The sequence below is a fragment of the Numenius arquata genome, chromosome 12, assembly GCF_964106895.1.
Source record: "Numenius arquata chromosome 12, bNumArq3.hap1.1, whole genome shotgun sequence".
Classification (NCBI taxonomy): Eukaryota; Metazoa; Chordata; class Aves; order Charadriiformes; family Scolopacidae; genus Numenius; species Numenius arquata.
In genome coordinates, this window is record NC_133587.1 from 15,781,686 (window position 1) to 15,795,074 (window position 13,389).

At 39.4% G+C, this 13,389-nt stretch overlaps 1 protein-coding gene across 3 annotated transcripts in view; it reads left to right on the top strand.

Moving 5' to 3' along the window:
- The window catches only part of ITCH (itchy E3 ubiquitin protein ligase), a 68,680-nt gene that overhangs the window by 38,054 nt on the left and 17,237 nt on the right, over positions 1-13,389 (top strand). The window contains exons 6-14 of one of the 3 annotated variants that reach the window (XM_074157382.1): positions 796-838; positions 2,900-3,069; positions 4,206-4,452; positions 6,198-6,293; positions 7,555-7,729; positions 8,710-8,776; positions 10,829-10,913; positions 12,258-12,386; positions 13,033-13,105. In XM_074157382.1, coding sequence (XP_074013483.1) covers positions 796-838; positions 2,900-3,069; positions 4,206-4,452; positions 6,198-6,293; positions 7,555-7,729; positions 8,710-8,776; positions 10,829-10,913; positions 12,258-12,386; positions 13,033-13,105 — 1,085 coding nt within the window. Of the gene's footprint in view, positions 1-83; positions 99-795; positions 839-2,899; positions 3,074-4,205; positions 4,453-6,197; positions 6,294-7,554; positions 7,730-8,709; positions 8,777-10,828; positions 10,914-12,257; positions 12,387-13,032; positions 13,106-13,389 lie in introns of all 3 variants that reach the window. The other 2 variants (XM_074157384.1, XM_074157383.1) reach the window with 2 other exon arrangements.

Consider the following 13,389-nt stretch of genomic DNA (forward strand, 5'->3'; position numbering starts at 1 on the left):
TACATCCTTGTCTTTGGCTTAGATCTCTACATAGTTCCCATCAGAATTGATAACCGATTTCTTTGTTAATGCCATTTGTTTAGTTCTATGGAAATAAAGTATTTGTGCCGTCTACATGAATGAGCAGTTCTGTGCTGCATATTCAAGTGTTGCAAATGCTGGCACAAAAGGCAAATATTTCCAGGCTGGCTGAATAAGCAGCTACAAAATGTGTGCAAATGTGGGCGGAGCGGCTGTAATTCGGTTTGGAGGGCTGCCATATTTTGTACCTGCTTGAATGCTTTTATGCTAAATAATTTACAGAGAAAGGGAAGGGTCCAGGCTAGAGAGCCCCAAAAGATAAAGCCCTGTGGTTGCTCGTTAGCCAACGGGAGAGAAGATTTTAGAGAAGTTGTTGCCTTTCCTGCTCTGCCTGTCATCCTTCAAAAGGGAGAGAACACGAAAAGCCAGTTCCACTTGAAGAATGGAGAACGCTGCTTGGTGCTGCTACAAAGACAGGAGACAATGTTATCAAACTTGTGTGTGTGTTCAGGAATATTCATACAATCTAATGATATCCTGTTCCGTCTTTCATAAGGTGAAAATATTACTCACAGCGGCAGTGGTTTTAAACAAATGTATGCAGGCATATCTAGAGAGACATGTGAAATGTATAGAGTGTGAAATAAGGCAGTAGATAAGCAGCACATCACCTCCACATTTGAAAAAATGTGAGCGTTAAAGACTCTTCTTTTCTTGGAAATGATTCAGAATGTTGCTTATACTTCTGTTGTCTTTTTCTTTCTGATATTTAAGGTCCTACACAGAATGACAGCTCCAAAGTAAAGAATGATACACGGTAAGACTTTTTTCCTCTTTTTTTTATTTTATTTTAATACTGCCTTTTAGTGTTTGCAGTTTTGAAAGAGGGATTACATGTTTTATAAAGAAGACAACTGAAAAATTTCAGATTATGCCCTGCAACAGCGTCTGTTAAGATCTGAGCGTGTCCTAAACAGAAATACTGTGCTGTTATGCATTCACATGTTAAATTGTTTTCCATATGAGCCCCATCTTCTGGCTTCAGTTTGCCTCCAGACCTGAGTGATCTTTTTGGTTTTTCCCTTCGTGTTCCTCATCCTTCTCCCAGTGATTAACCAAAGTAAAATATAAAAAAAATAATAATCCCACTGGTGAGTAAATGGCACTGGTTATTTTTACCCTGTTTTGCTGTATAGCACAGAGGTATCAGAATTATATTTAGCTTTTTTAAGAAGATACCAAAAGCTGTCTAGCAGTTGCGGTGTTTAAAGGTTGATATCGGATTATGTGCCCTGCTGCTTGGTAGGATAAAAGTGTGACCATACTTGCTGGTGGATTAACCTGCAACAAGCACTGTGCTACTTTAATTAGCTCCCAGTACTAAGCTGTGAAATGCACATCACTCTTGGATGACATCTGGAGTAGCGAAGTTAAATTTCACTATTTTTTGTTAATAGATCATAACTCTCTTATCTATGTCATCTAAAGTCTTCCCGTGGAAGGGTTTTTGTTCCGTTTCCTTCATGCTCAGAAGAATGTTTCCATGCTTGGGTATTCACAGTGCCCAGGTGTGTGATAGTATAATAATAATAGCTGATTTGGTTTTATTATCAACCAGTGGGGTCTTTGGTGTTCATTAAAGGTCCATTTTGAGGATCATGTAAATGACCTGGAATATGTCTAATGGTGGTTATTGTTACACGTATAATAACGTTTTGACATGCATTGTTATACCTTAAGCCAACCGGTCAAACACACTAAAGATAAGAGGTTACACCTTTGCCTTTAATGTTCAAATGCCACCGCTCTGCTTTCTGGGCCTGAGGAAGACCTGGGTGATAGCTCTTACAAACTGCACATCACTAATGACTTGTACACGTCTCCAGAGTCATTTACTTTGCGGTTTGCGTGGTACGGTATGAATTGCATGCACCACACCTGGTACAGAGCAAGACTATGTTTGACAGTGGTATTGTCGTCAAATATACGTGATTCTAGTTGGTCCTCTGTGGTTTGTCACTTACTTAGCCTTACCTACTGCTTTCTATTTTCTGTACATGTAAAGTAATCTAATTTTTGCAGTGCTGGGTTGAAACCATAACCTATGGCTTTATTACTGATGGCCTAAGTACTTGACCTGCCAATCCATTAGAATTTTGGTTGACAGTCCTTTTATTTTGCTCAACATATTCTGAAAATAAAATGCTTTAGAGGTAAAGCTGTAGATACCTGTAACTCTGCTTAAGGAGCTACAGATATATCAGACTAATACACTGCTCGGTGGAACTGAAGGGTACAGAATGGGTGAGTGCTGCTATTTAGTTTCTTAATTCTCATAAATTTGAGAAGCTTATATTCACAGCTGTTGGGCAAAACTTTAATGCTTTGTCCTAAATTCTCCCAGTCTTTCCTTGAATTTAGGGGGGAAAATTGGTGTATTTCTAAAAATGTATGGTGTTTTCTAAAAAGCATTCTGCGTGTTGTGAGCACATGCCAGCCCTGTGGAGTAAATGCACCCAGGCTGCTCTCAGGTCTTTGTCAGCTTCTCATCTCATTAGAGACAAGTGGCGGAAGTAGCTGAGCTGCAAAATCCAGAGCCTGGGCCTAAAGGCAGGTATATCAAGTTGGGAAATGAAAGAGGAGATTTCAGTGACGGATGTTATATACATCTATTTCACAACCTTTTCATGGGCTGAGGTTTCACATACCTCAGATGATAAACTCTTAGTATGTTTATACAGATGTGTAGGTTTTTAGAGTTATTATGACTGTAAGAATCTCACCTAGACATAACTACTACATTCTAGTCTCTTCATAGAGTTTAATGTCATCCACATGCTATTACAACAATCCTCCTTTTTATCTTTTCCTGCGAAAGGACTAACTCAAATGGCCTTGAAAGCTGTGAAGATGCTGCTGCCAATGAAAACAAGACTGTTAACGGCAGTGATTCTCCCTTACTCACCAATGGGAACTGCAAACCTGCTCGACCTCCCAGACCTTCTCGGCCACCTCCGCCCACTCCCCGCAGACCCCCGTCAGTACCTGGTACGTGTTCTGGGGCCAGGGTTCATTCCAAAGCCACACACTCTTTCCATGAACATAACTCTTTGTGATGCTGATTGTTAGCTACATTTTTTGATGGTAAATTCTTTGGCAGATAGCTTCCAAAGGGCTTTTAGCTTGTGTTCAGTACGTGTTGTTTGCTCATTGTTCCTATTATTAGAAATTTCTCATTTCCATGTCTGCAAAGTAATGACTGCGGTGATACTGCTCCACAGAGTGCAGCCGGGATCAAAACAACATGAGTGAATGCGGCTTCTGCACTGAGACATCCCCTGAGATTGAGGCTTGAGATGAAACCTACTGAAGGGCTCATAGAACTGACTCAAATTGATAATACTGGGTTTTGAAATAGTCCTTACTTGTTTCTACAATTCTAATTAAATTCTGTGAAATAGAAACACTTAAAACATTCATTACTCTTTTGCACTGAAATGGATATTCTATTTTATTTTATTTCATCTGATTAGCTAAAAACTTCCTTTTCCCCCATACACTGCAGCTGGTTTCAGTAGTCTCATTATTACAATTGATAAATGCTGAGTCTGGATGGGAAACTGCGATACAGAAATTACTTTCAAAGATGAATTGAGTGTAGTTCAGTAATGAACTACAACTTTTAATCCCACCAACCAAACGGCATTCAGAAAAAACCTGAAAACATTTAAAGAATGTCTGTATTCCCCTCCCATTCTGATAATTTATTTCCAGGCAATCTCTTCTTGAAAATGTTATGCTTATTATCTATTAAATTATTATTCCAAACAATACATGGGAAATAATTAACTCACCAATACAATAAAGTAATTTTTCGTTTATAATCATTTAGTATTTACAGAATGCAGACAACTTCCTTTGGTAAATGTGGTTTATTCTATCAGAAATATCAAAATTGTGCCATTGGTGGCAATTCTGGGATTAAAGCATTTTTAGGAAGTGAAACAAAATTGCTTTTTAGTTTTTGTGTAAGCTGTGAAATGTGGCTGTGTGCAGGCACTTTGAAATACTGGTTCTTGCATGTATACCTTTGTGATTTACAGCTTCTAAAACAGATTGATGATAAATAGCAGTTAAAGGCTTTTTTTTTTTTTCTTCTGTTTTTGATATGTCTGACCCCACAGTGAGTGTAAATGGTCCTTCACCCACATCCACAGAGAACGAAGGGGCCAGTGCGGGCTCAGCAGCAGCTACGGCTGCAAACACGTCCCCAGAACAGAGCCCGGAGGGGGCAGCAGCCCCCACAACAGCCTCCACAACAGCTCCTGCCACGGCTGCGCTCACCACCCCCCCAGTGTCCCGGCAGGTCCAGCCAGTGAATCCTCCGCCTCAAGCGCTTACCACAGTCAGTCAAGGTCCTCTTCCACCTGGGTATGGCTTTCATGATTTAATTTATTTTTTTGGTGCTGACATTTCTGGTTTTACTTTATTTTACTTACAGGAGGTGTAACAAAGCATTTGTAACATCTGCCTTTTGCTGCATAACGAAAATTCCCCCCAATATTAATTTGGAGGTTTTCATGAGGTGCTGGAGCGTGTCCAGAGAAGGGCAACAGAGCTGGTGTGAGGGGTCTGGAGCACAAGTCTTGTGAGGAGCGACTGAGGGAGCTGGGGGTGTTCAGCCTGGAGAACAGGAGGCTGAGGGGAGACCTTCTCGCTCTCTACAACTCCCTGAAAGGAGGGTGTAGCCAGGGGGGGTCAGTCTCTTCTCCCAAGGAACAGGCGATAGGACAAGAGGAAATGGCCTCAAGGTGCACCAGGGGAGGTTCAGATTGGAGATTAGGAAACATTTTTACACAGAAAGGGTTATTAAGCCTTGGAACGGGCTGCCCAGGGAAGTGGTTGAGGCACCATCCCTGGAGGGATTTAAAATATGGGTTGACATGGTGCTTAGTGACATGGTTTAGTGATGGTTTTTTATCAGAGTTAGGTTGATGGTTGGACTAGATGATCTGAAAGGTCCCTTCCAACTTGGACAATTCTATGATTCATAACTGTTTTGCTGGGTGGGCCTTCAGGCATGGTTTACTCAAGAAAAGAATTAATCTTTCAGGTATTTTTGATACTTGTCCTACATTCCCATGTTAATGAAACAGACGTTCTAAATGGTGTGACAGTTTGCTGTCTTCTAATTACAATGAAGCCCGGCAGTAAAATATTGGTATAGATAAGTAGAAGAAAAGCTGCTATTGCGGTATATAATCAAAAGTTTTGGACTCCATACTGCAGCTCCTGGGAGTAGCGTGGGCAGGCACATGTAGAGTCTGCCAGATGGTTGCTCTGTTCCCTCAGAGCTCTCATTTAGAATCTAAACTTTAAAAAAAAAAAAAAAAAAAAACAAAAAAAAAAACACAAACGTTTCTGGGCTCTTTGACTCTTTGAGTGAGGGAAAGCAAAAGCTTCCCAGTGGGAATGGTGTATTTGGTGAAATATCTGCCTCGATTGGCAGGCAGCTGAACCAAAGGGTAGGGGAGGTCTGAATTACCTCACTAACAGGATAACTGAAATGTAAAAGCAGTCTTGAAAACATCGGTTGTTGCTTTACCATTTTGATTTCAACAGAAATGGCAAATGAGCACGCTTTCTTCCCCACAATGTTACGTTTGATGCAAATACAGGGCTAAGTCAGTATCCCAAATGCTGCACATGCAGAAAATATGTGAGCAGTGCCCTTACGATGAACTCTACATATTTGTGATTGGTACATAATTTGCATATTTTGAGGATTTGAATCGAATTAGTTTTTCTCTAAAAGGGGTTTATGCTCTACAGATGATCCTGTTCAACAGGTGGTTGATAATACTTGATGTTGAATACAAAGCTTTGCTTCATTGCTTGCTAAAATTCTCTCTGTAGGCATGAATTTTAGCTTCACTTTCCCAGAAGCTGGAAGATGGTCATGTAGAACGGTTTTTGTATTGTAGTTGACGTGGAATCAGTGTTAGTGGGAACACTGTACAGCATTTTGGTGCATCTCATGAACCAAGTGTTAGTTTCAAGCATTTCATTTGGAAATAAGCATTTTATGAAAAAAAACATTTCTCATCTTGGTACTGTAGATGAATGGTTGGAGTAGTTTGATCTGCAGGAAGATAAAAAGATTCTTTTATTTTCAGTTGGGAGCAAAGAGTAGACCAGCATGGTCGAGTGTACTATGTAGATCATGTTGAAAAACGAACAACGTGGGATCGACCAGAGCCTCTTCCTCCAAGGTGAGCCAGGATATGGCTGGATTTTTTCAGAAATTAATTGACTGGCAATTTACTACGGCATGTTTGTAAATAGAAATATGAACCCAGTGCAAACGATTCACCCAGGTTATCTCCAAGGAGTTCTGTAAAAATGCATAGTATGGAAGAGAGTTGAATGTCAAAAATAACAGAATCTGTCAAAGATGAAGCACTAAGAAGCACAGATTTAAGCTAAAGACAGTATAGACACCCCCAACTGTGAAACAGAACCAAAACCACAGAAAAGTATTTAGGGATTGAGGTAAGGATTGGCTTGAGCGGGAACGCCCTTGGTTAGCTCTATATCCCGAGGTTACTGGTTGCAGTCCTTTCATCTTCTCCCAGGGTTCCCAGCTGTTCATTTACTACACTCTTATAAACCAGCTTTGGTTATTGGGCTTTTCCAGCTGTGAGCGTCAGAACAGCCGGTGGTGTTAGTCTCTGCATGGAAATGGTGTTCACATTTGTTCTGTGTTTCTTATTTTTAAAAAAAAAAAAAAAAGAAAAACATGAGAATTATTCTGTTGCACTTCACTCATACTCAAGTGGTTCACACGCTACACAAAATTGCAAAGTAAAAGCATGGGATAGTAAAGAGAACTTGATATTAAGAAGAAAACCTGGCAGACAGTCTCATAGAGGGAACCCACCTGTCGTACTCGATTTATTTTGCACTCTTTTTAGAGGATTGACTGGTGTATTACTTAAATTTATTCACAATAGTAGTGTTTTCACTCAAGTTCTGTAAATAGTACTGAATTCATATGAACTGAAAATAATCAAAAAAACCCAACAACCCAGAACCAACCCAAACCTCAATGCCAGCACCTTCCTTTTCTGCTAGATGAGAGTGTGAGGAAATCTTGCGTTGTACAGCCCAAACTGTCAGGGGTTTTGCTGTCTTTTTAGGAGAAACCAGCAGCCTGTTGTCTCATGGCTTGGGCAGTTATAGTATTGACTGGTTTGTGTAGCTCTTGAAAACTATTTGAAAAAAATCCTGAAAATACAGTAAATGGACCGACTCTGACTTGGTATGATATGCAACAGAGTAGAAGTGATTCTCCTCAATCGATATTAGTTCTTACATAGTTTTAGTGGAGGATGAAAGGAGAATAAAATGATGGCTGATGAGCCCCTGCTTTCTATCCACTACCTGCATTCTGCCTCTTTGCCTAAAAATCCTTCCGGGGCCTTCAAAATTGTCTGCTATTGAGAAACTGTTGCTTGTAATTTGTTTTAAAAGCTGGGAGCGACGCGTCGACAACATGGGGAGGATTTATTACGTTGACCACTTCACTAGAACAACGACGTGGCAGAGACCAACACTAGAGTCTGTCCGAAATTACGAGCAGTGGCAGCTTCAGCGCAGTCAGCTTCAGGGAGCCATGCAGCAATTTAATCAGAGGTTTATATACGGGGTAAGGAATTTAATGATGACTGTAAAGATTAAGTAAAAGATCTTTTTTAGTTTTTCAACACATTAGTCTCCTTTCTGCATATTGAAAGTATATATGTATTTGGGGTTTGGGTGTGCTTGTTGGGTCATTTTTACCCATAAAGATACTAGACTTCGTTATGGTTTATTCTTTATGAAAATACAGTATTTTTATGTGTGTAGCACAGCAGGCAGTAATAATTGGCGACCTTAGTTCACGTCCTTGCAATGACTGCAGGCAGCAGGTGCAGTATAATGTTTTTTTATTTGTCAGCTGAATATAGGTATGTTCTTTGATAAAGTATATGTACAATATTGATAAAAGCCATTGGTTCAAAACAAACTACAGCTTAGTAGTGAGCTGGTTTATTTGTGTTGTGTCCCTTATTGGCTTTGCCAAAGTCCTGGAAGGTAAGCGAGCTCACAGGACGTATATTTCTGCTTTGGGTAAAATGAAATATGCACAATGACTGTTACGAAAGCAGGGAAATTGAAATCCTTCCAGAATTTTAAATCCATTGTTTACCTCTGACAAACAGTAGACTTTAGACAACTCCAACTCACGCTACCAGTTTGTAAAGAATGGTGGAGGTTCTAAACTTGCTCTGTGTGTAGAGAATAAAAACAGACCTCATAAATGGTGGTAGAGGGCACTGCACTGAATGCGGGAATGAAGGGGTTTGCTTTCTGATTGGTTTGGGTGCTACTGTACTAATTTCCCTTCTGCGTAGGCAGGGACGCTAAACAAAGAATAATTATTTTCTTGGCACTGTAGTTAATTAAGCATGCCAAAGTCTGTAAAATAGGCCTTCTCTGTGGAGAAAAATAAATTGTTGGCATCTTTTGCTTATATGTAACATTAACAAAAATGCATTTCCTTCAATAATTCATGATGGCTCTGGTAGAGCATCTGGGAAGCAAATGACTAGTCATTAATGCACCATTTGTTTGTGTGACTTGCAGAACCAGGACTTTTCATCCACACAGAACAAAGAGTTTGATCCCCTTGGCCCTCTGCCACATGGATGGGGTAAGACTGACTTGAAAGTGTTTTGTAATGCAATATAATTAAACATTAAAGCCTACTTCTGCCAAATTATTTTGTCAGCTGTTCTAAGCTAGTTTTTTAAAATTAAAATCTGGATCAAAAATCTTCTAAAATTAAATCTAATCAAATGTGCTGTTAAAACAGAGTTCTGACAAGGATGTGTGGTTTCAAAGTAGATTAGAAACTAGAAAGTGTTCCAGTTTACTCCCTGTAACTCTCATAATAGCTTCTCTCACACTGTCATCCATTTTACCACTTTCATTAGGTACGATTCACCCCCACAATCCCTTTTCCTGCCAAATCAGACTCCAAATCCCCTCTAAATCAGGATGCCAAATTCCCTCCCCAAGCCGGTTTGTTGGGCTGAAAATGTTTTTTGTATAATGACAACTAATCACTTCTTGACTTGCTCCTCCCCCTGGAATAATTTTGGTTTTGTACTTTACAGGATTAACAATTTACAATTAATAGAATTGGGGGTTTTGTACAAAAATGTAAATGTAAAACTAATTTCTGGTGTGACTATCAAGCAGATACAAGAATTCCAGTTTCATGATACATAGCCAAAGTTCTCAGAATTGTGTTTATTTAAAGTAAGAAATTACTTCGCTTTTGTAATTAGACCTTGCTTTTTGACTGATCTGTTTTTCAAACATTAATATTAGGACTTTTAGTTCTGGTATTGATGCAATTTCATGCCATAAAATAGTTGTTCCCCACACTTTGCTTTGTTGCATGACACATAACATTTCAAAGAACGTTCTTTAGGCTGGCAATGCCCAGGAAACAACAAAAGTGAGTTGCACGTCGTGTTGAATTCTGCTTCCGTAGCATTTTCCCTCTGGTAGTCAGCTTTTGGCCTGTTTTTATAATTTGCATTCTATATTCTGTATTTCTTTTGCAACACTAAATAAAAGTTGCATGAAGAGCTGCAGAATGGTAGAGAAGACCAAGCCGGGGCATTTATCATGAGCTTTGTTCAATCATAGCATATACTAAACTCTCTGAGAGAAAATATAGATGCATTGATCACTTTTTATTCCCTGCTCATAATTTGAATATTAAGCCCTTGTACTTTCTTGGTACTTGTGTATACATCTGATAACCTGTTTTGTGTTTCTGTCTGTATTGCTGTAAGGTCTGTCGCAATAATCAAAGCAGCTGGAATTTCCTGTGGAGAAAACAGCCTTTTTCTTTCTTCCAATTAGTTTTCCTACAATAGAAAAATAAATAGCATAGGAAAGGATCTCAAGACAGAGATTTCAACTTCATCAATATTTTCACAGAATCACAGAATCTTCTTGGTTGGAAGGGATCTTTCATCGAGTCCAACCACAAAAAAAAAAAAAAAAAAAAAAAAAACCAACACCTAGAAAAAAAACAACAAAACAACAGCAACAACACCCACTCCACCCCCCCAAAAAAAAACCCAAAACCAAACCAAACCAAACCAAAAAAACCTCACAAAAACCCAAACAAACAAAACCCCAAAAAAACCCCAAGAAAACCTCAATATATTATGTCGATATCAATATATTAATCCATATAAATTTTTAACTTGCAAAAATGCTGAAAAACCTTTTTAAAAAGTGCAAAGAGTAGCCCAATAGATCTAGTGAAAGTAAACATCTGGTGATGAGCTGCTTCCTTCTCGCCCGTGTTTATACGGTGGCTGTGATGCCTGGAATCTCTCCCACAGTAGGGAGTGTTGGTATAAGCAGTGCAGGTAGTGAGAGCTCAGCTTCTCAGGGTGAGAATTGAGACATAAAGAACTTATCTGTGAACACCATTAAGCGCAGCTTTTCACGGGGCATAGTTCCATGTGACCATCAGCAGTCGGGATTAAGAGAGGTTCCTGTTTGTGTGTAGCCTATTAAGGAATAATATCAATGACAGTGAAAAGATGTTGAGTCAAAAGTGATAAGTCTAGAGGCTGTTGCAGGGTCTGTTGATTGATTGATTTATTTCATTTGATGCAGTCTCAGTGATACATTAAGCAGGGATTGAAATTTTTTTCCTTTTGCATCTTTTCAGAAAAGAGAACTGACAGCAACGGCAGAGTGTATTTCGTCAATCACAACACGCGGATCACACAGTGGGAAGATCCCAGGAGTCAAGGGTAAGGAGTCAGTCACAGGTTCATGTAAGTCTGGAAAGAAGATGTAACCCAGCAGTGAGACAGAGCTGGGAAATGCTGCCCACGGCTGAAACAGGGGCCACACAAACTTCAGCCAGCCCCTTAAAATATGGAAAGGTACTAGCCAAAATGGAAACTCTCCAAATATTACTCGCTAATAGTACCGTTACCAGGAAAGTCTTGGGTCAACAGCAGTAAATTCATTCACCGGAACAGCTCCTGCTCTTTTTATAAATGAGACACTTGTGTCTAAGCGTTTATATCACTGGGGGCGGGAGGGGTTTATTTCATGCAGTGATGGAGTACTGCAGAGGATCCTCAATAAGAATTTGATTCTCCTAGACAGTCAATAGCTAAGAGGCAGAAAGAAGACAGACTTGAAAAACTGCAGCAACCCTTCTCACACCTTTAAAAAAAGAAAGAGAACTGGAGGCACTACTAGAAGTAATGGAGCACTGTTTATTTTGGGCTGTGGTCACTCTGACTCTTTGAGGTGAGGAATGTAGGCAGGAAATTGAGGGTGAAGGTGTTCAATTCCAACTCCTCCCATCCCAGCCGAAAACTTCCATTTGGTGAAGCAACTTCATCTGTCGTCTATAGAGAAGGCGTTAGGAGGGGGAGTGGAATAGCCCAGTGTGTGTGGCGGGGTGACAGCTGTAGCTAGAGATGACAGCTTTTCCATCCCAGTCAGGTCTGCAGCAGCTGAGTGTGTGGAGAAAACACTGTTACTCTTAATTCAACCCAAGAACCACAGGTGCTGCCTTCACAGTGAGACACACGGTCCTGCAGTGCAGTTCTGTGGGGGGAAGTCACTCTGCGAGCACCTCAGAGTGATGCTCCTCAGGTCTTCCAAACACACTGAGATCTGGTTTTATATACCAACATTGAGTTGGACGGTGTTGAAAAATTATACAAGATCTGCATTTGCATTTGCTCTTTTTTTTGTCATTCTGAAACTCTTGAGTTTTTGCATGATGTGATTATACCTGAGGGACCAAAAGCAATTTATTAAAATTATGTCAGTTTTTGAGTAAAATCCTAATAGAAGATAAAATTATGTTAATTGGAGGAAACATTGGTAAACCTTGCTTACATTTTTCCCTTAAGTTTCTATTTGCCTTTATTCCAGGTAGTGCAACCAAATGAGCTAATGTTTATTTAAACAGTCTCATTAAGAGGGAAAAAAAGGCAGAATAAATATTGAGTGAAAAGTTTCTCAATTTGTAGTTTTTCTACATCTGCCAGAATTTTTACTGTCTCAGGTATTCTTCAATTGACTTAATGTATTGAGTTGATCAGTAGCCATATATATTCTTGTGTCTGTAGCCAATTAAATGAGAAACCCTTACCAGAGGGCTGGGAAATGCGATTTACCGTGGATGGGATTCCATATTTTGTGGATCACAATAGAAGAACCACTACGTATATAGATCCCCGCACGGGCAAGTCTGCTCTGTAAGTGTTTTTAACGTTATACTGCTTTCACATGTGAAGTTTAGCACACATCAGTTCTGAAGTTTTTGTTGTCTTTGTATGTTTGGGGTTTTTTTATGCACAAAGTTTTACATGTAATAATGCTGCTTAATTTTCTGGTTTTTTCATCCCCTGATAAGTCTCCCTGAAGAAGGCAGTGTTTTGAACACTTTAGAATCCTTCTTGCCAAGGAATATATAAGATTTGAGGGTAATGGAGGAGGTTCCTCAAGACTGATGACCAGATCCCTTCCTTGCAATTACACTCAACCCGTTCTTTCTTTGATTTTTAGGAACCAGAATGGAGTTAAAACCAGAATTTAACTCCCAGTTGAATTAACTGAATATCATCCCATCTTTATTGTTAGAATCTCTTTTACAGTTAATAATCAGATGCTGTTTAAAAAGTACTGTGTGCACTCCACAATTTACAAAGGAAGATACTTTTTTTTTTTCCTAGTTTAAAAGCAAGAAAATTACACCCCAAAATAAAAAAAATGTGAATAAGAGTCTTCCAACTGGATGGCCAACTGAACCATACAACAGTGTAACTAATACATTTGCAGGCTTTTACTTAAATTACAAAACCACTTTTGAACGTCATTTTTTTTTCCTCCCTTTGGTTCCAGAGACAACGGACCGCAGATCGCGTATGTGCGGGATTTCAAGGCAAAGGTCCATTATTTCAGATTCTGGTGTCAGGTACGGATTTATTTCTTGGGAATACTTGTTTGCAGTTTTGGTTTTTGCTTACATGATGTAGATGAACTCTTCAATGCCTTGCAAGTAAATGTAATCAAACTGCCTTAAGATTAACGGTGAGTTAAATAAGGAGGCCGTAACTACAGGACTTGTATGAACTCATGTAAACTTTAAAGCTGGGTAAGCCATGGCTGTAAAACTTCTTAGAATAAAGGAAAAGATCCATTTATCTACCTTGTTTTGTAAATCTGTGGGTTTCAGAATAGAATTTTCCTTATGCTGTT